At 46.6% G+C, this 21,837-nt stretch overlaps 1 protein-coding gene across 1 annotated transcript in view; it reads left to right on the top strand.

The window, feature by feature from the left end:
* LOC120933169 (vomeronasal type-2 receptor 26-like) overlaps positions 1-21,837 on the top strand; it is a 55,619-nt gene that overhangs the window by 19,268 nt on the left and 14,514 nt on the right. The window contains exons 4-7 of the mRNA XM_040346616.1: positions 3,921-3,946; positions 6,904-7,195; positions 14,165-14,961; positions 20,256-20,367. Coding sequence (XP_040202550.1) covers positions 3,921-3,946; positions 6,904-7,195; positions 14,165-14,961; positions 20,256-20,367 — 1,227 coding nt within the window. The remainder of the gene's footprint in view (positions 1-3,920; positions 3,947-6,903; positions 7,196-14,164; positions 14,962-20,255; positions 20,368-21,837) is intronic.

Here is a 21,837-nt window from a genome sequence, read left to right on the forward strand (position 1 = left end):
GTGACATTTATCTTAACCCCTTCCATACCAGGCACTTACGCACCTTCCTGCCCAAGCCAATTTTCAGCTTTCAGCGCTGTCGCAATTTGAATGACAATTGTGCGGTCATGCTACACTGTACCCAAATGAAATGTTTATCATTTTGTTCCCAAAAATAGAGCTTTCTTTTGGTGGTATTTGATCACATCTGCGATTCTTATTTTTTGCGCAACAACTAAAAAAAGACCGAAATCTTTGAAAGAAATGAATAGCTAGATTCATGAAAGGGCGGCGTATGTTTCAGCCGGCGTAGCGTATCGTATTTACGCTACGCCACCGTAAGTTAGAGAGGCAAGTGCTGTATTCACAAAGCACTTGCGTCCTAAGTTACGGCGGCGTAGCGTAAATGTGCCGGCCTAATTCAAATTGTGAAGAGGTGGGCGTGTTTTATGCAAATGAATCGTGACCCGACGTGATTGACGTTTTTTACGAATGGCGCAATAAACAATGCAATTTAAATGCATTTTTTGCTGTGAAAATTACAATGGTCCCAAAAATGTGTCAAAATTGTTCGAAGTGTCCGCCATAATGTCGCAGTCACGAAAAAAATCGCGATCGCCGCCATTACAAGTAAAAAAATAATAATTAATAAAAATGCAATAAAACTATCCCCTATATTGTAAACGCTATACATTTTGCGCAAACCAACCGATAAACGTTTATTGCGATTTTTTTTACCAAAAATATGTAGAAGAATACGTATCGTCTGAAACTGAGGAAAAAAAATGTTTTTTTATATATTTTTGGGGGATATTTATTATAGAAAAAAGTAAAAAATATTGAATTTTTTTCAAAACTGTCGCTCTATTTTTGTTTATAGCGCAAAAAATAAAAACCACAGAGGTGATCAAATACCACCAAAAGAAAACTCTATTTGTGGGAAAAAAAGGACGTAAATTTTTTTGGGAGCCACATCGCACGACCGCACAATTGTCTGTTAAAGCGACGCAGTGCCAAATCGCAAAACCTGGCCGGGGCCTTTAGCTGCATTTTGGTCCGGGGCTTAAGTGGTTAAACACAATTTTTTTTTATTTAAGAATATGTCTGTGAAGGTTCTCATTTGTCCAAGTCATCGAATATCTAGTGGTAGAAAGTCACATTCAAGTGGACTTGTTCTGTAATGGTAAAGACATTTCACAAATGTTATGCCCCGTACACACGAGCGGTTTTCCCGTGGGGAAAAACTGCGATGAGAGCTTTTTGGTCAGGAATCCCGACCGCGTGTATGCTCCATCGGACTTTTTCCCACAAGGAAAACTATCGGGGAAAAAAAGAGCAGGATCTCTTTTTTCCCATCAGGAAAAAATCCTAGCAAGAAAAACGTTTGTCTGTATGCTTTTCCGACAGGAAAAAAAAAAAAACCTGCATGCTCAGAATCAAGTCGACGCATGCTCAGAAGCATTGAACTTCACTTTCTTGGTTTGTCGTAGTGTTGTACGTCACCGCGAACTTGGCAGTCAAAAGTTCACAGAACCTTTGTGTGACCGTGTGTGTGCAAGGCAGGCTTGAGAGGAATTCCGTCAGGAAAACCATTGTTTTGTTTCTTTTCGATGAGAAAACAGCTTGGGGCAGATCCACAAAGATCTGCCCCGGCGCATCGTATCTGAGATACGCTATGCCGCCGTACCTTTCCTGGCTTTGGTTTGAATCCATAAAGATTTTGCGCCGTAAGTTACGGCGGCGTAGTGTATCTCAAGCGGCGTAGCAGCGCGGAATTCAAATTGGGCGGGTAGGGGGCGTGTTTCATTTAAATGAAGCGCGTCCCCGCACCGAACGAACTGCGCATGTGCCGTCCCTAAATTTCCTGCCATGCATTGCGCAAAATGACGTCGCAAGGACATCATTGGTTTTGACCTGGATGTAAATTACGTCCATCCCGATTCACGAACGGCTTACGCAAAAAAAAAATTGAAATTATACGCGGGAACGACGGCCATACTTAACATTGAGTACGCCGCAAAACACCAGCTTTAACTATACGCCGAAAAAAGCCAACTAGAGACGACGTAAAGGAATGCGCCGGCCGCTCGTACGTTCGTGGATCGTCGGAAATAGCTCATTTGCATACTCGATGCGGAAAACGAAGGGAACGCCACCCAGCGGACGCCAAAGTATTGCATCTAAGATCCGAAGGCGTACAAAGATGTACACCTGTCGGATCTAACCCAGAAGCCGTTGTATCTTGTTTTGAGGATTCAAAACAAAGATACGACGCGGGAAATTTGAAAGTACGCCGGCGTATCAGTAGATACGTCGGCGTACTCTCTCTGTGGATCTGCCCCCTTGTGTTTACTTGTTTCTATTCATCTGTTAGGCTCCATTCACACTTCAAAGTTGCGCCGACTTTTGAGTTCAATTTTAATGCAACTTAGATAACGCATTGGCTTTGACCAGTGATAAAGGACAACTGTTGCACTGTATAACATTCAGGTACGACTTTAACCGGTTAAGACCCGGAACAATATGCAGGTAAAGGACCTGGCTGCTTTTTGCGATTCGGCACTGCGTCGCTTTAACTGACAATTGCGACGTCGTGCGACGTGGGCTCCCAAATTGGCGTCCTTTTTTCCCACAAATAGAGCTTTCTTTTGGTGGTATTTGATCACCTCTGCGGTTTTTATTTTTAAACAAAAATAGAGCGACAATTTTGAAAAAATGCAATATTTTTTATTTTTTGCTATAATAAATATCCCCAAAAAAGATATAAAAAAAAAACATTTTTTTTCCTCAGTTTAGGCCGATACATATTCATCTTCATATTTTTGGTAAAAAAAAATCACAATAAGCGTTTATCGATTGGTTTGCGCAAAATTTATAGCGTTTACAAAATAGGGGATAGTTTTATGGAATTTTTATAAAAAAAAAAATTCTGCTGTGTTCCCTCTCTCATCCCGGAAGGACCTGAAATAGAACGTCAATGATTGCCGGTGTGAGTAGCACACAATAGAGGGGAGGGGGAGAAGGGGGAGCAGTGAGATCAGCTGTGTTCCCTCTCTCATCCCGGACGGACGGGAAATAGAACGTCAATGATTGCCGGTGTGAGTAGCACACAATAGAGGGGAGGGGGAGAAGGGGGAGCAGTGAGATCAGCTGTGTTCCCTCTCTCATCCCGGATGGATGGGAAATAGAACGTCAATGATTGCCGGTGTGAGTAGCACACAATAGAGGGGAGGGGGAGAAGGGGGAGCAGTGAGATCAGCTGTGTTCCCTCTCTCATCCCGGATGGATGGGAAATAGAACGTCAATGATTGCCGGTGTGAGTAGCACACAATAGAGGGGAGGGGGAGAAGGGGGAGCAGTGAGATCAGCTGTGTTCCCTCTTTCATCCCGGATGGATGGGAAATAGAACGTCAATGATTTCCGGTGTGAGTAGCACACAATAGAGGGGAGGGGGAGAAGGGGGAGCAGTGAGATCAGCTGTGTTCCCTCTCTCATCCCGGAAGGACCTGAAATAGAACGTCAATGATTGCCGGTGTGAGTAGCACACAATAGAGGGGAGGGGGAGAAGGGGGAGCAGTGAGATCAGCTGTGTTCCCTCTCTCATCCCGGATGGATGGGAAATAGAACGTCAATGATTGCCGGTGTGAGTCAGTGTTCAGCCTGACGAGGAGGAGGAGGCGGCGCTTGGTTACACTGCACGGCCACCGATCACACTGAATGTAACCCAGCGCCGGGGGATTAGGCTACAGACACAGACTCGAGTATAAGCTGAGAAGGGAATTGTCAGCACAAAAAAATGTGCTGAAAAACTTGGCTTATACTCGAGTATATACAGTATATTTTTTCAATTTCCTCTTTATTTATTTTTTCATTTCATACTCATTTGCTCAATGTTACTATTGTATCTGCAAAACTTATTTGTATCTCTTTTTCACATAAAGCTTCAAATCAGACAGCTAAACTTCCGGTACCTGTGTTCCTTAAAGGGTTTGTAAAGGATTATTTTTTATCTTAATAGCTTCCTTTACCTTAATGCAGTGCTGTTTTCATGTCCTCATTGTTCGTTTTTGCTCTCAATTTGCTGTAATTCTTCTCTGATCTCCACACTTCCTGGTTGTCTGTTTCCTGATAACCACAGTGCTGGGAGCTTTATCTCTGTGGTCACTAATCAAGGAGGTGTGATTACTGTGCGTCTAAAACCCCACAGCACCAATCAGTTTTGTTTTCCAAACTATCACCTCCCTTTATTGGCTCTGTACATCACAGAAGCAGGAAACAACATGCAAAAACGAAACTAGAAACTGCAGGTACATTATATGATTGATGTTTATCTATTTTTAATCATTTTTAAAAGGAATCAGTTAACCACTTAAGGACAGAAGGTGTTTTTCAGATTCAGTGTTTACAAGACTAAAACATTTTTTTTGGTAGAAAATTACTTAAAACCCCCAAAAATTATATATATTTTTTTATAACACCCTAGAGAATAAAATGGCGGTCATTGCAATACTTTTTGTCACACCGTATTTGCGCAGCGGTCTTACAAGCGCACTTTTTTTTTAATAAATTCACTTGTTTGAATTAAAAAATATGACAACAATAAATTTGGCCCAATTTTGTTATATATTGTGAAATATAATGTTACGCTGAGTAAAATGATACCCAACATGTCACGCTTAAAAATTGCGCCCGCTCGTGGCATGGCGTCAAACTTTTACCCATAAAAATCTCGATAGGCGACGTTTAAAAAATTCTATAGGTTGCATTTTTGAGCTACAGAGGAGGTCTAGGGCTAGAATTATTGCTCTCGCTCTAACGATCGCGGCGATACCTCACTTGTGTGGTTTGAACACCGTTTTCATATGCGGGCGCTACTCGCGTATGCATTCGCTTCTGCGCGCGAGCTCGTCGGGACGGGGCGTTTTCTAAATATTTTTTTTTGTTTTCTTATTTATTATTATTGATTTTATAATTTTTTACACTGAAATAATAAAATAAAAAAATTATCACTTTTATTCCTATTATAAGGAATGTAAACATCCCTTGTAATAGAAAAAAGCATGACAGGTCCTCTTAAATATGAGATCTGGGGTCAAAAAGACCTCAGATCTCATATTTGGGCTTAAATGCAAGAAAAAAAAATGGAAAATGTTGTCATTTAAAAAAATGACAACAAAAAAATTGTCTCTTTAAGACGCTGGGCGGGACTGATGTTTTGACGTCACATTCCACCCAGCAAAGCTATGAGGACGGGTGGGGGCCATCTTGCCCTCACTTGAGTCCTCACTGATCAGGCAGCAGCACCCGATCTCCTCCGCCGCTACCGACGGCTCCGGTAAGCGGCGGAGGGCACAGGAGAGCGGCGGGAGTGGGGGGCCCTCTCTCGCCACCGATAACGGCAATCTCGCGGCGAATCCTCCGCGGAGACCGCCGTTATCGTTTACCGGACCGCCCACTGAAAAGATGGATACCTGGGTTGTGGCAGCAGCTGCTGCTGTTACCGAGATATCCATCTTTAAAAAGAGGACGTACATATACAGTGGGCGGTCGGTAACTGGTTAACTATAATGGCCCGGATTCACAAAGCACTTGCGCTGACGTATCTCGATATACGCCGCGTAAGTGTAACTATGCGTCGTCGTATCTGTGCGCCGTGTCCACAGAACTAGATACGCCTGAAAATAGGCTTCATCCGACCGATGTAACTTTCCTACTCCAGCGTATTGTGGGTGCATATTTACGCTGGCCGCCTCATTGCAAATATGCAAATGAGGGAGATATGTCGATTCACAAATGTAGTTGCACCCGGCGCATAATATACACGGTTTGCGTAAGGCTTACGTCCGGCGTATAGTTATTCCCCATCTATGAGGCGCAACTCATGCAAAGGTATGGACCAGGGAACACAGCCATCGTATTTTACACCGTTTACTTAGTAGTACGTGAATAGGGCTGGGCGTAGATTACGTTCACGTCTTAGGCAGTGATTCTACGTATCTTAGGGAGTAGTTTTGACGTGATTCTGAGCATGCGCACTGGGTTGCACCCCTGGGACGGCGCATGCGCCGTTCATTTTAAGTACTTTTCTGTCACTGGGCCCATCATTTGCATGGCTCACGCCCACTTCCACTTAGGCCCCGTACACACGAGAGGATCTATCCGCTGGTATTTATCCGCGGATCAGTTCCAGCGGATAGATCCTGTGGTGTGTACGGCCCAGCGGATATCTATCCGCGGATATTTTTCGGGCCGATGGATTTCCAGCGGATAAAAATTTCTTAGCATGCTAAGAAATCTATCCGCTGGAATCCTGTCCAGCGGATTGATCCGGTGGTCTGTACAGACTCACCGGATCAATCCGTCCGATCCCCTCCCTCGCATGCGTCGTAATGATTCGACGCATGCGTGGGAAGTCTTTACCTTCCAGCGTCGCGCACATCGCGTCATCATCGCGGCGACGGTGCGACACGTCACCGCGGATGGATTCCGCGCGGATTTCGATCTGATGGTTAGTACAACCATCAGATCAAAATCCGCCAGAGGATTTATCCGCGGGAACGGTCTGGAGGACCGTTTCCAGCGGATAATCCTCTTGTGTGTACGGGGCCTTTACGCTGGCTTACGCCGAGGAAACCCAGCGTAGATTTGGGGGCGAGTGCTTTGTGAATCCAGTGCTTGCATCTGTGCGCTGCGTCGGCGTAGCGTACATTAGATACGCTACACCCGCATAAATATGCGCCGATGTCTGTGAATCTGGGCCTATGTCTCTATACCCTGTAAACAGTCATTTCAGCAAAAAAAAATCCTTTACAACTCCTTTAAATTGATAAAACGGGAAAAATACTTTGAAAAGGGAAAACCGGTGCTCTCCACGGTACCAAGACCATTCCATTGTCGTTTGTAATAGTTCTTCATTCCCCACAGCCTTGACATTGAAGAGTACAAGAGCATCTTGGTGATGATCTTTGCTGTTGATGAAATAAACAAGGACCCCGATTTTCTACCCAACGTTACTCTGGGTTATCATATATTTGATACTTGTGGACACCCAAAGAGAACCTTGGGATGTGTCCTGAAGATATTGTCTGGAAAAACCAAGGAGGCTCCTAATTATTCCTGTAGGAGACACGGGGAAGTGGCTGGTTTTATTGGTGACTCCAGTCTACATTCAAGTCAAGCCATGGCCCAGCTACTTAGTCTGTATCGGTACACACAGGTAAGTGGTCCATTCATTTTTTTTTGAAGGTTTACCATCAATCTGTTTTTTTAACCACTTCAGCTCCGGACCATTTCTCTGGCCAAAGACCAGAGCACCTTTTGCAATTCGGCACTGCGCCAATTTATATGGGAATTGCGTGGTCGTGCGACGTGGCTCCCAAACAAAATTGGCGTCCTTTTTTTCCCATAAATAGAGCTTTCTTTTGGTGGTATTTGATCATGTCTACGGTTTTTATTTTTTGCGCTATAAACAAAAATAGAGCGACAATTTTGAAAAAAAAAACAATATTTCTTACTTTTTGCTATAATAAATATCCCCCAAAAATATATAAAAAAACGTTTTTTTCCTCAGTTTAGGCCGATACGTATTCTTCTACATATTTTTCGTAAAAAAAATCACAATAAGCATTTATTGATTGGTTTGCACAAAAGTTATAGCGTTTACAAAATAGGGGATAGTTTTATGGCATTTTTATTAATCTTTTTTTTTTACTAGTAATGGCGGCGATTAACGATTTTTATAGTGACTGCGACATTATGGCGGACACTTTTTGCGCTATTTTGGGACAATTCACATTTACACAGCGATCAGTGTTATAAACAGGGCTTTTTTTAAGGGGAAACTTGGTGGAACTCAGTTCCACCACCTCTGGCTCAGACCCTTTGGTGCCTGCTCACCACAATCACTTGTAAACACAGAAGTCCGGTTTTTGTGTTTACAAGTGACAGCTCTGAACTCTGCACTCTGTATATAATTCAATCCTGGTATTTAATGCCCCTGTAAGACCCTCCTACTGATCGTGAAATTTGACTGACCACACCCACTATTTGATGTGATTTGGTGTGTGTGTGTAGGGGAGGGGTTTTGTGGGGTCTTGGTTAAGTACCAGCACCTATTGTTTAAGAAAAGAATCCCCGGCTATAAATATTAAATATGCACTTATTACTGTGTAAATGTGACTGGCAGTGAAGGGGTTAACCAGGAGGGGGCGCTGAAGGGGTTAAGTGTGTCCTAGGGATATGTTCTAACTGTAGGGGGGGGCTACATGTGACACAACACTTATCACCGCTCCTGATTTGATTACAGGGAGCGGTGATCAGTGTCCTGTCACTAGGAAGAATGGGGGAAATGCTTGTTTACATTAGCATTTCCCCCTTCTTCTTCTCCGTGAGACGATCGCGGGTATCCTCGTGGACATCGAGTCTGCAGGACCCGCGATCACACTCACGGAGCACGCGGTGGGCGAGCGCGTGCCCACAACGCTGCTCCTTATAGGCGACGTACCGGTACGTTAATGTGCCTGTACGTGCGTGCCAGTCTGCCGACGTATATCGGTGTGACCCGTTTGGCAAGTGGTTAACATCTTCTCCAGTAGAAATGCAAAAGTGGAAGTGGCGGCACTACAAGAATATAACAGCTTCTTTATTAAGCTATTCCATGAATTGCAAAAAGAAAAAAACATACACACAGTCCACAGATGGCCACTAAACGTGTTTTACATGTCTGTGCTTATTCATTGTGGATCTCTCTCACAGACTGCCTCAGAGCAATGTGTGCCCTGTGTGCTTTTCATTTACACCTGCCCATCCAGCCTATAGTAAAATTACATCCTATCAGAACACGAATCTGGCGCCACTGCGCAGCGGCACAGTCTGTCACAGCCAATGACTGATCGCTACACCTGCCAGCTGCAAGTGTCACGTGATTGCTGTGACCAGTCACGGCAGATCACATTAGAATTGTAAACAATAGATGGCCTCTCTTTCATGCCACTGATTGTATACAATTGTGTTGCTAGCTGTGATTGGTCACAGTGATCACATGGTACAGGGCCAATCACAGCCCATCTGTACCATGTGATTAGATTTGACCAATCACAGCTAATCACAACAAAAGACACTGAATGAACCAGGTTTATTCAGTAAAAAATGGTTGCTTATAACAATAAAAATGTATTCCAGGCTGGAAGTAAACAATGGCCCGGATTCACAGACATCGGCGCATATTTATGCCGCCGTAGCGTATCTTTTGTACGCTTCACCGACGCAGCGCAGAGAGGCAAGCACCGAATTCACAAAGCACTTGCTCTCAAATCTGCGCTGGGTTTCTAAGGCGTAAGCCGGCGTAGGTGGAAGTGGGCGTGAGACATGCAAATGAGGCATGACCCCATGCAAATGGTGGGCCGAGTGCCAGACAGATACATCTAACGAACGGCGCATGCGCCGTCCTGTGGACGCATCCCAGTGCGCATTCTCACAATCACGTCGGAACAACTGCCTAAGATATGCCGGATCACTGCCTACGGCGTGAACGTAACCTACGCCCAGCCATATTCACGTCCAACGTACACTACGTAAAATACGTTGGCTTATGTTCCCTGGTCCATACCTTTGCATGGGTTGCGACTCGTATATGGGGAATAACTTTACCCTGGACGTACGACTGAGGCCCCGTACACACGATAGAATCTATCCGCAGATAAATCCCAGCAAATGGGTTTCTGCGGATAGATCCTATGGTGTGTACACGCCAGCGGATCTGTTTCCGCGGAGAAATCTCCTCTGGGATGGATTCCAGCAGATCGAATATTTGTTGTGCTGCACAACATATCCATCTGCTGGAATCCATTCCAACGGATGGATCCGCTCGTCTGTACAGACTTACCGGATCCATCCGTCCAAAGGGATTCCCCGCACGCGTCGTAATGATTTGACGCATGCGTGGAATTCCTTATATGACAGCGTCGCGCCCGTCGCCGCGTCATAATCGCGGCGACGGCGCGACACGTCATCGGCAGAGGATTTCCGCGCGGATTTCAATGGGATGGTGTGTACACTCCATCCCATCGAAATCAGCGGATTTCTTTGAGAGGATTTATCCGTGGAAACGGTCCGCTGGACCGTATCTGCGGATAAATCCTCTCGTGTGTATGGGGCCTTACGCAAACCGTGTATATTATGTGCCGGGTGCAAATACTTTCGTGAATCTGCGTATCTCCCTCATTTGCATATGTGAATAGAAAATCTATGGGAGCGCCAAATACGTCCAGTGTAAATATGCGCCCACTCTACGCCGGCGTAGGATTGTAGGGGGACCCCCTACGTCGATTTTTCGGCGTAGGGGGGTCTCCTTACAACCCATACCAGACCTAAGGGCCTGGTATGCTCCTGGGGGGGAACCCATGCCGGTTTTGTTTTTACAAATTGCCGTGGAGTTCTCCCTCAGGAATGCATACCAAATGCCGTCGCTGGAATGGGCTTTTACATGGTGTGACTAGTTTACACTTTGTAACACCAACCCTAGTTTTACACTTGCAAAATAAAACTTACGGCGAAAAAACGAAGCTGGAAAGCTTTGTGGATCGCCTTAAGTGCTAATTTGCATACTAGAAACGGCATTTCGACTCGAAATGCCCCCAGCGGCGGATGCGGTACTGCATCCTAAGATTCGGCAGTGTAATTCAATTACACATGCCGGATCTTCTGCCTAACTTTGGAAAACTGCTTCTGTGGATCAGTTCCAAAGTTAGGACAAGGGATACGATGGAGTAACAGCAGTTACTCCGCCGTATCTCTTTTGTGGATCTGGCCCATAGTTTTTCAAAAAACGTCATTTAAAATGATCATGTGTGGGCTGCACATAATTTTTCAGGTTCTGAAAAACGCCGATTTTTTTTTTAACATGCTGCATTTTTTAACCACTTAACCCCCGGACCATATTGCTGGTCAAAGACCAGAGCACTTTTTGCGATTCGGCACTGCGTCGCTTTAACTGGCAATTGCGCGGTCGTGCGACGTGGCTCCCAAACAAAATTGGTGTTCTTTTTCCCACAAATAGAGATTTCTTTTGGTGGTATTTGATCACCACATCGCAATAAACGTTCATTGATAGGTTTGCGCAAAAGTTATAGCGTCTACAAAATAGGGGATAGTTTTATCGTATTTTTATTAATATTTTTTTTTTACTAGTAATGGCGGCGATCAGCGATTTTTTTTCCGGTACTGCGACATTATGGCAGACACTTCGGACACTTTTGACACATTTTTGGGACCATTGGATTACTATAAAAATGCCACTGGCAGGGAAGGGGTTAACACTAGGGGGTGGGGAAGGGGTTAAGTATGTTCCCTGGGTTCTAACTATAGGGGGGGGTGGCCTCACTAGGGGAAATGACTGATCGCTGTTCATACATTTACACACACAGCTCCCGGTCCTCGCTCTGTAACGAGCAATCGCGGGTGCCCGCCGCGCACAGGAGTCAGGGACGAGTGGGGGGTGCGCCTCCGGCGGAACGCACGCGCCCCTAGTGGCCACTTCGAGAGCCCGACGTATAGCTACGGGCTCTCGCGCAGGGTAGCCGACCTGCCACCGTATAACTGCGGCGGCTGGTCAGCAAGTAGTTGACGTTGTTTTAAACAATGTTGTTTTTTGGGTTGTAAAAAATTATTGTGTGTGGGCTAAAACAACATAAAAAACCTGTGCATGCTCAGAAGCAAGTTATGAGATGGGAGCGCTCGTTCTGGTAAAACTACCGTTCATAATGAAGTAAGCACAGTCATCATGCTGTACCCGACAGAAAAGGGCAAATCGTCTTTAACTAACACGGAATCAGCTAAAACAGCCCAAAGGCGAATGGAACTTCCCCTTTATAGTGCCGTCGTACGTGTTGTATGTCACCGCGCTTTGCTAGAGCATTTTTTAAAAATGATGGTGTGTGGGCAACGTCGTTTTAATGATGAAGTTGGGAAAACTTCATTTTTTGGACATGCTGAAAAACAAAGTTTTTTTTTTCATGCTGATAAATGATCGTGTGTATAAGAAGCTTTGATGGTAAGGGCGTCTCTGTCTCATGCCGCGCCACGGCGAGAGAGATAGAGAGCAAAATGTATATGTCAATTAAGATAAGTAATGATTAACTAAACTAAACTAAACATAAGTAATAGTTGGCCTGTAGGGATAAGCCCGATGTTCGAGTAGAACTTAAGACTTAGAACATTATGGGGCGTTCTCTGGAAATTTGCGGGAAATTTGACGGTGCAAATTTGACAGCTGCTGATTGGCCAAACCATGCACCTGACCTGCATGCTTTGGCCAATCACAGCATGCTTTGCTTTGAGAGTCATGTTTGGCCAAAGGCAGGGTGCCTTTGGCCAATCATGGCTCAGGGGGCTGAGTCCACGGACCACACTATGTAAGGTTGAAATGAATGAGAGCAGCAAAATTACATTTCTAAAGGGAAAAATGTAATTTAAAACTGCTTGTGGTTGTAATGTATTGCCGGATCCCGGTAATATACAGAAATATAATTGAAAAGAATGGCATGAGTTCCTCCTCCCCAGTACATTACAAGGTCATTCAGATCTGATATGGATATTAAGGGGAACCCTGTGCCAAATTAAAAAAAATGGTCCCCCCAAAATCCATACCAGACCCTTATCCGAGCACGTACCCTGGCAGGTCGCAGGAAAAGCGGGGATGAGAGAGCGCCCCTCCCCTTCTTAACCTGCCTTCAACATGGGGAGGGTGCTTTGAAGTCCCCCCCAAAACACTCTGTCCCCATGTTGATGGGGACAAGGGCCTCTTCCCCACAACCCTTGCCCAGTGGTTGTGGGGTCTATGTGTGGGGGGCTTATCGGAATCTGGAAGCACTCAGATGCGGCCCTCCCCCGCCTATGTGAATGGGTATCGGGTACATTGTACACCTTACCCATTCGCCAAAAATAGTCTGCAGTCGCAGGGACGCCTCCCATCGAGGCAGAGTTTTTCCTCTTTTTTTTTTCGGTCGTCGGCGAAGTGATTGAAGATGGATTTACATCACGGGACACTTTTTTTTTTAATAAAGGAATTGTCAAAAACGTACTCCTGTCATTATATTTTTTTTTACAATTTTTTGGGTGAATGAGTAGGGGTACAATGTACCCGATACCCATTCACATAGGGGGGGCCGGGATCTGGGGATTCCAATAAGCCCTTAAGATTTTCACATCAAAAGCATGTCGGTTTCAGACATATCGGGGACATATCTAAAAAAAAAACATATAGCCAGATTCAGAAAGACTGGCTTAAGTTTTTGCGGGCATAGCGTAGCGTATATCAGATACACTACGCCGCCATAACTTAGAGAGGCAGGTACCGTATTCACAAAGAACTTGTGTCCTAAGTTACGGCGGCGTAGTGTAAATGGGCCGGCATAAGCCCGTGTAATTCAAAGTAGGCTGGTAGTGGGCGTGTTGTATGGTAATGAATCGTGACCCCACATAAATGACGCGCCTAACGAACGGCGCATGCGCCGTTCGTGGACGTATCCCAATGCGCATGCTCAAAATCACGTCGCAAATAGTCAATGCTTTCGACGTGAGCGTAACCTACGCCCAGCCCCATTCACGTACGACTTACGCAAACGACGTGAAATTCGACGGCTGTTCCAACGTCCATACTTTGGTGGTTTATCTTTACGCCTGAAAACGCCTGACGTAAACGTTGTATCGTACTGCGACGGGCGTACGTACGTTTGTGAATCGGCATATGTTGCTCATTTACATATTCTAGGCGTAAATCCACGTACACCCGCCTAGCGGCCAGCGTAAATAGGCAGCTAAGATACGACGGCATAGGAGACTTATGCCGGTCGTATCTTAGCAACTGAGAAGCGTATCTCATTTTGAGAATACACTTAAAGATACGACGGCACGGATTCGGACTTACGACGGCGTATCTACTGATACGCCATTGTAAGTCTTTCTGAATGCGGCTAATAGATTTTTACATACTGTCCCTGGTTTTACTGAGCCTGGCAACCCTGATGGGGCCCCCTAGTGGCATGGGGCCCTCGGGCAGTGCCGGAGTGACTCAATGGTCAGTCCGCCCCTGGGTCAAGGACAATGTTTTTCCCCTGATCAGAGAGGCAGTATCAGGAGGTGATGTGTAGCTGAATAGGCAAAGTATAGGATCCTTAGGTAATCTCAGGTTGGTGATTGGCAACTCGTTTTTAATTTACAGATTATTTATCAAGTCACTGACCCTCTCCTGAGTGACAGAAAATTGTATCCAACTTTATACAGGATGACATCAAATAATCGTGTTTTTTATGCTGCCATCATAAACTGTTTGCTGCACTTCGGATGGAATTGGGTTGGGTTGGTGGCACCAATCGATGGCAGTGGTGACCAGGAGATAGAAGAACTGAGTAAGATGATGAGCCAGCATGGGATCTGTATTGAGTATACAATATTATTTGCTGATCACCTGGATAATACGATAGAGATAATGAAAAATATTCAGAAATCATCAGCTAAGGTTGTAATCGTAATTGGCCATTTATCAAATTTCTTTTTTTTATTTGATAAACTGCAGATTATTAAGGAAAACATTACTTTAGTTCTCCATGAGTCCTGGAATAATATAAGATATGGATTAGAGTTCTACTTTTCAGCAATAAACTGCAGCTTAATTTTTCTATGGCCCCAGAAATTAATCCCGGGGGTGAATGCTTTCATTAATGGAGTCACTTCATTTACCCGTCCAACTGACCCCATACAGGAAGAGCTCTTGTTTTACGTATTTAACTGTCTAACGAAGAACCCCACCAAAAATGGGTTTTTAGAAAGCTTCCAGAATGTTGCCGCAGTAAACTGCACAGAAGAACTCAATATTTGGTCTACCCTTTTCGGAATACAGGACAGGAAACCTTCCCTTGCCTACACATCGGTGTATGTTCTGAGTAACGCCCTGCATAGCTTGATGGAAGTTAAGTCTGAGGCCTTGTACTCACGGCAGGACATGTCCGATGAAAACGGTCTGCAGACCGTTTCCATCGGACATGTCTGGCCGGGGACTGCCCGGGGACTTCTGTTCGATGGCTATACACACCATCGAACAGAAGCCCGCGCGTAAACATTACGCGGGGCGTGTCCGCGGTGTCGCCGCGTCGATGACGCGGTGTCGCCGCGACAATGACGCGGCGACGTGGGCGGGCCGCCTTAAATATGCTTCCACGCATGCGTCGAAGTCATTCGACGCATGCGAGGGATGCGGGCGGCAGGACATGTACGGTAGGTCTGTACAGACGACCGTACATGTCCGGGCGGACAGGTTTCCAGCGGACTGTTTTAAAACAAGTCCGGGAAACAGTTGTCCGCTGGAAACCTGTCCGATCCGTCCCAAAATGGTCCGCTCGGGCCAACACACGGCCAAACATGTCTGCTGAAACTGGTCTGCGGACCAGTTTCAGCAGACATGTTTGGTCGTGAGTACGGGGCCTGGGAGTTTTGGAATAAGTCCAGTAGTAAGTTGTATTTTTATCATTAGAGATGAGCAGAGCTTTTTTTCTCAGAAAATAGGTGCAGGAACTCAACCACGACCCCATTCAGATTTCACAAACAGTAGAAGGGTCTTAAAGGGGCATTAAATACCACGATTGCATTACATACAGAATGCTGAGTTCAGGGGGCTACACACAGGGGCAGATTCACGTACATCTGCGCATATTTGCGTCGGGCGTAGCGTATCTAAGATACGCTACGCCGCCGTAACTTACTTTTTTTTCCGAGTCCTCAAAGAATCCGCGCCGTAAGTTACGGCGGCGTAGTGTATCTTTGGCGGCGTAAGGGCGCGCAATTCAATTCGATGTGATGGGGGTGTGTTTTATGTAAATACGTTGTGACCCGATGTAAACAATGGGCCATATTCTCATACATTTCAGGCGGCGGAACGTATGTACTTTACGTTACGCCGCCGCAAGTTTAAGTGGCAAGTGCCGGATTCCCAAACCACTTACCTGTAAACTTGCGGCGGCATCGCGTAAAGTCCACCCGCGTAAGCCATCCTAATTCAAATGATCCAGGCAGGGGGCGTGGATCATTTAAATTAGGCGCGCTCCCGCGCCGATCGTAATGCGCATGCTCCGTCGGGTAAATTACCCGACTTGCATTGCGCTAAATGACGTCTCACGGACGTCATTTGTTTTGACTGTAACGTAAATGGCGTCCAGCGCCATTCACGGACGACTTACGTAAACGACGTTTAATTTTGAAATTTCGACGCGGGATCGACGGCCATACTTAACATTGAGTACGCCACCTAGGGGGCATCTTTATCTTTACGCCGCGTATCGCTTACGGAAACGACGTTAAAACACTACGGCGGGCAAGCGTACGTTCGAGAATCGGCGTGACTAGTCATTTGCATATTCTACGCTGACCGCCACCTAGCGGTCAGCGTAAATATTGCAGCCTAAGATACAACGGCGCAAGCTGTCGTATCTTAGGCATGTTTAAGTGTATCTCAGTTTGAGAATACACTTAAACATAGGAAACGGACTTACGTAGGCGTATCTGTTGATACGCCTACGTAACTTGTTTGAGAATATGGCCCAATGTTTTTTTTGAATGGCGCATGCGCCGTCCGTGGGGGTACCCCAGTGCACATGCTCAAAATTAAACCGGAACAAGCCAATGCTTACGACGGTGACGTCATTCTACGCAAATCCCTATTCGCGAACAACTTACGCAAACGATGCAACATTTTTTAAATTCGACGCGGGAACGATGGCCATACTTAACATTGGCTGCGCCTCATATAGCAGGGGTAACTGTACGCCGGAGAAAGCCGAACGCAAACGACGTAAAAAAAATCCGCCGGCCGGACGTACGTTCGTGGATCGCCCTATCTAGCTAATTTGCATACTCGACGCGGATTTCGACGGAAACGCCACCTATCGGCCAGCGGAAAAATGCACCTAAGATCCGACGGCGTACTAAGACGTACGCCTGTCGGATCTAGCCCAGATGCAGTCGTATCTTGTTTTGTGGATACAAAACAAAGATAAAACGCGGGAACTTTCAAAATTATGCGGCGTATCAATAAATACACCGGCATAATTTGTTTGCGGATCCGGGCCACCGAGTGCAGAGCTATCACTTGTAAACACAGAAACCAGACTTCTGTGTTTACAAGTGATTGTGGTGAGCAGGCACCAAAGGGTCTGAGCCAGAGGTGGTGGAACTGAGTTCCCCTAAGTTCCCCCTGAAAAAAAGCCCTGGAGATGAGTGAATTGATCTGCCAAGTTGCCTAATAGCTAGTGTTGAGGGCCACCTGGGATGGGGAGCAGGCAGTAGGATTAAGGCTGCATTCACACCTTGGTGTACCTAATCGCGGCGTTTTGTCCCGCAAATTGTGGCGACAAATTGCGGCGTTTTGTACCGCGATTGTGAATGCAGCTGTACCCCCTCTATGGAGATGGTTCACATCTCCTATGCCGAATGCTGAAAGCCGCCTGAAAAAAAGGTCTGGGACTTGTTTTCAGGCGGCAGGCGTACGGCGTTCGGCGTGGAGATGTGAACCATCTCCATAGAGGGCAATGTGAAATCATCCCTCCAGCGTCTCAGGGGCTGCTGCGGCGTCGCACTACAGGCATATATACGCCTAGGTGTGAACAGAGCTTTAGGGAACGAGAAGAAAACATTTTTTAGTAAGGGAAGATTTCATCTTACTGATGGTACATCCTGAGGATGAGGCTTGGCATTGAGGTATGAGGCTACAGAATTTTGCAGCCTTATGCCGCGTACACACGATCAGATTTTCCGTCGGAAAAACCTTGGGTGTTTTTTCCCGACGGAATTCCGCTCAAGCTTGGCTTGCATACACACGGTCACACAAAAGTTCTGTGAACTTTCGTCCGTCAGGCCCCATACAGACGACCAAACATGTCTGCTGAAACTGGACTGCGGGCCAGTTTCAGCAGACATGTTCGGTCGTGTGTAGGCCCGAGCGGGCAGGATTCCAGCAAACATTTGCCCGCCGGGCCATTTTCCAGCAGACAAATATTCCTGGACTTGTTTTAAAACAGTCCGCTGGAATCCTGCCCGCTCGGACATGTTCGGTCGTCTGTACAGACCTACCGTACATGTCCGAGCGCCCGCCATCCCTCGCATGCGTCGAATGACTTTGACGCATGTGTGGAAGCATTTAACTGGCAGGCCCGCCCACGTCGCCGCGTCATTGTCGCGGCGACACCGCGTCATTGTTGCGGCGACACCGTGGACACGCCCCGCGTATTGTTTACGCGCGGATTTCTGTACGATGGTTAGTACAGCCATCGTACAGAAATCCCCGGGCAGACATGTACGGTGAAAACGGTCCGGCCTCAAGTTCGCGGTGACTTACAACACTACGATGAGCCGAGAAAATTAAGTTCAATGCCTCTGAGAATGCGTCAAATTGTTTCCGAGCATGCGTCGGACTTTTGCGCTTCGGGATTGCTACAGACGATTGGATTTTCCGTCGGAAAATTTCAGAACCAGCTCTCAATCTTTTCTTGGCGGAAATTCCAACAGAAAAAGTCAGATGGAGCCTACACACGATCGGAATTTTCACTCAAAAGCTCACATCGGACTTTTGCTGTCGGAATTTCCGATCGTGTGTATGGGGCATTAGGCTCAAACAGCTTGGTTGCCAAAATTAATTCTTGCTTGTGTTTAGAACAAGAAGCAGTGACGGATGATGCTCCAGCTGTGGGAGGGGGGGTCGTTGTGGCAAACAAACCATCAAACCCCCCCGGACCCACCCGCAGTTGGTACTTACGCAGTCGGGCTCTCAATTGGCGCCAATGCAGAGCACTGATAGATCGCTCTGGGTGGCCATCTCCCAAGTCCCGAATCTTGACTGTACATCCTCCCCCCTGCCCGGCCAATATGATCGCTTCTCATCTCAGCCAATCACACTTCTCCAGCTTCCTGATTGGCCATGGGGAGAAGCAGGAAGAAATGGTGAATATTAATTTGCTATTGTCACACAAATGTATGGACTCAGGCTCAGTGCTCTGTGCCCCAAGCCCACTCTATTTTAAGCAAATTAGAGCATCAGGCTCTAATCCCATGCTTCAAAAAAAAACAAAAAACATTGGAATCCATGGCCTGGATTCAAGAAGCAATTGTGCCTGTGTAACCATAGTTACACAGCGCAATTGCTTACTTGCCCCGGCGTAACGAATGCTCCTGATTCAGGAACCTTGTTACGCCGACTGCAGCCTAAGATATGCGCGGCATAAGTCTCTTATGCCCGCATATCTTAGGCTGCATTCTTGCGATGGCTGCTAGGTGGCGTTCCCGTTGTGCTCAGCGTATAGTATGCAAATTGCATACTAACGCCGATTCACAACGTTGCGCGAGCCCTGCGTACGCAATTTACGTTGTTTCCGTACGATGTTTTTTGCGTAAGGCTAATAGCAGGGGCAGCCAATGTTACGTATAACCGTCGTTCCCGCATCGCGAAATTTGAAATTTACGTAATTTGCGTAAGTGAATCGTGAATGGCGCTGGACGCCATTCACGTTCACTTTGAAGCAAATGACGTCCTTGCAACGTCATTTGCCGCAATGCACGTCGGGAAAGTTTCCCGACGGAGCATGCGCTCTACGATCGGCGCGGGAACGCGCCTAATTTAAATGATTCCAGCCCCCTACGGGATCATTTAAATTGCGCAGGGGTGGGGCCGGGCATTTTACAGGCGCGCCCACGCAATTTACGGAGCTACTGCTCCGTGAATCAAGGGCAGCGCAGAAAATTTGCGGGGGCGCAGGGCAAAAACGTTGCCCTGCGCCTCCGTAAAAAATGTGCAATTCTACCTGAATCCAGCCCCATGTGTTTGGCATTAGGGGGGTGTCACCCCTGCGTCCCATATGGAGCGTCCCCCACTGATAAGAGTATAACAATGCCTAAGACTGTTGCCTAAAAACCAAACAGCAAAACATAGACACAAGATTGGTGTTGTGTGGCAACTGATCAGTTTTCACATTTTATTGCTTCCTCCATTTTTCAAGGAATAGTCCCTCCTTACCGACATGTAGCAAGTCCAAGGAGCTGCTTGATATCTTATCTGGGCTTATCTCTGTTATATTTCAGTACATTTTACAGGTTTATTGCTTTGACAGTCTGTGGATCTGAGGCAAGAGAAATACACAGAGCAGCTATGCCGTCCCTCCCCTCTGCTGCCCATTCACAGAAGCCTTGGTATTTTGTAAATGTGTTCACATAATACCAAGGCTTCTGTGATTGGGCAGGATGAGAGGAGGGACAGGCATAGTAGCTGTAGCGACTCCAGTGTTTAAGATGGAGAGCTCAGAAGGTTCAGGGTCGCTCTTCCAGAACTACAGCGATAGCTGTCTTCCAGGAGTACTATAAAGCTGTTTGTAACGGCCACCACCGTTTACGATATTCCCATTCCATCGCCCTACGACAGCTTATCCGATAGTCCGACATACATCAGACACGACCCATTTCATTTCCCAGAATAAACGAGACATACGCTCTGTTCTCTGGTTTCAAAATGTATGAATGAATCTTTAATGGTACATAGGGTTGAGCGATCCCGAACTGTAAAGTAATAATTTGCTGAAAGTTCGGGTTCGGGTTCGGAGTTCGGCTATGTAATGGCACTGCACAAAGTGTCATTTCTGAAAGGAAAAAAAGTCATTTAAAACCGGCTTTGCGGCTATAATGAATTGTCGGCTTTGTGGCTATAATGAATTGTCGGCTTTGCGGCTATAATGAATTTTCGGCTTTGGCAATTCAGACAGGATTCATTCATAAAAAATAAAAAAAATAGCGTGGGGGTTCCCCTAAATTCTATTACCAGGCCCTTCAGGTCTGAAATGGATATTAAGGGGAACCCCGCCGTCAATTTAAAAGAAAAATGACGCGGGGTTCCCCCCAAATATCCATTCCAGACCCTTCAGGTCTGGTGTGGATTTTAAGGGGAACTCCACCCCAAATAAAAAAAAAAATGGCGTGGAGTTCCCCCCAAAATCCACACCAGACCCTTATCCGAGCACCTTAACCTGGCCGGCCGCAGAAAAGAGGGGGGGACAGAGTGCGGCCCCCCCTCTCCTGAACCGCACCAGGCCACATGCCCTCAACATGGGGAGGATGTCCCCATGTTGATGGGGACAAGGGCCTCATCCCCACAACCCTTGCCCGGTGGTTGTGGGGGTCTGCGGGTGGGGGGCTTATCAGAATCTGGAAGACCCCTTTAACAAAGGGTACCACCAGATCCTGCCCCCCCATGTGAATTGGTAATGGGGTACACTGTACCCCTACCATCTCACGAAGGAAGTGTAAATTCTTGTAAAAAAAACCACACAGACACTGTAGAAAAAAGTCCTTTATTAATAAAAAGAAAAAAACTCCAGCTGTGATAATCCACTCATTCCCGGCTTCCTGCTCCAACGTTGTCCTGATCCAGCGACGGGTGCAGGTGATCTCCGGTCCAGCGACGGATGCGGGTGTATCCAGCGACGGGTGCGGGTGATCTCCGGTCCAGCGACGGATGCGGGTGTATCCAGCGACGGGTGTGGGTGATCTCCGGTCCAGCGATGAGAAGATCCATCCATCCAGAGCGCAGCATCACCGACCTCCTCTCACCGCTGGACACAGCCCAGCGAATGACGCGACTGAAGCTGTGACATTACTTATATAGGGGAGACAGGGCCACCCGTCACATGACCCCGCCCCCTCTGACGCACCCTCTGCTACGTCACTGGGTAAGCCCAGTCTTCCCCCTTCCTGGGCTTCCCCAGTGACCTGCGAAGCCAGACGTTATGACTCTCACCTGCTATTCACAAAACACATTCCTTTACTAAACAT

The sequence above is a fragment of the Rana temporaria genome, chromosome 1 (genome assembly GCF_905171775.1).
Source record: "Rana temporaria chromosome 1, aRanTem1.1, whole genome shotgun sequence".
Classification (NCBI taxonomy): domain Eukaryota; kingdom Metazoa; phylum Chordata; class Amphibia; order Anura; family Ranidae; genus Rana; species Rana temporaria.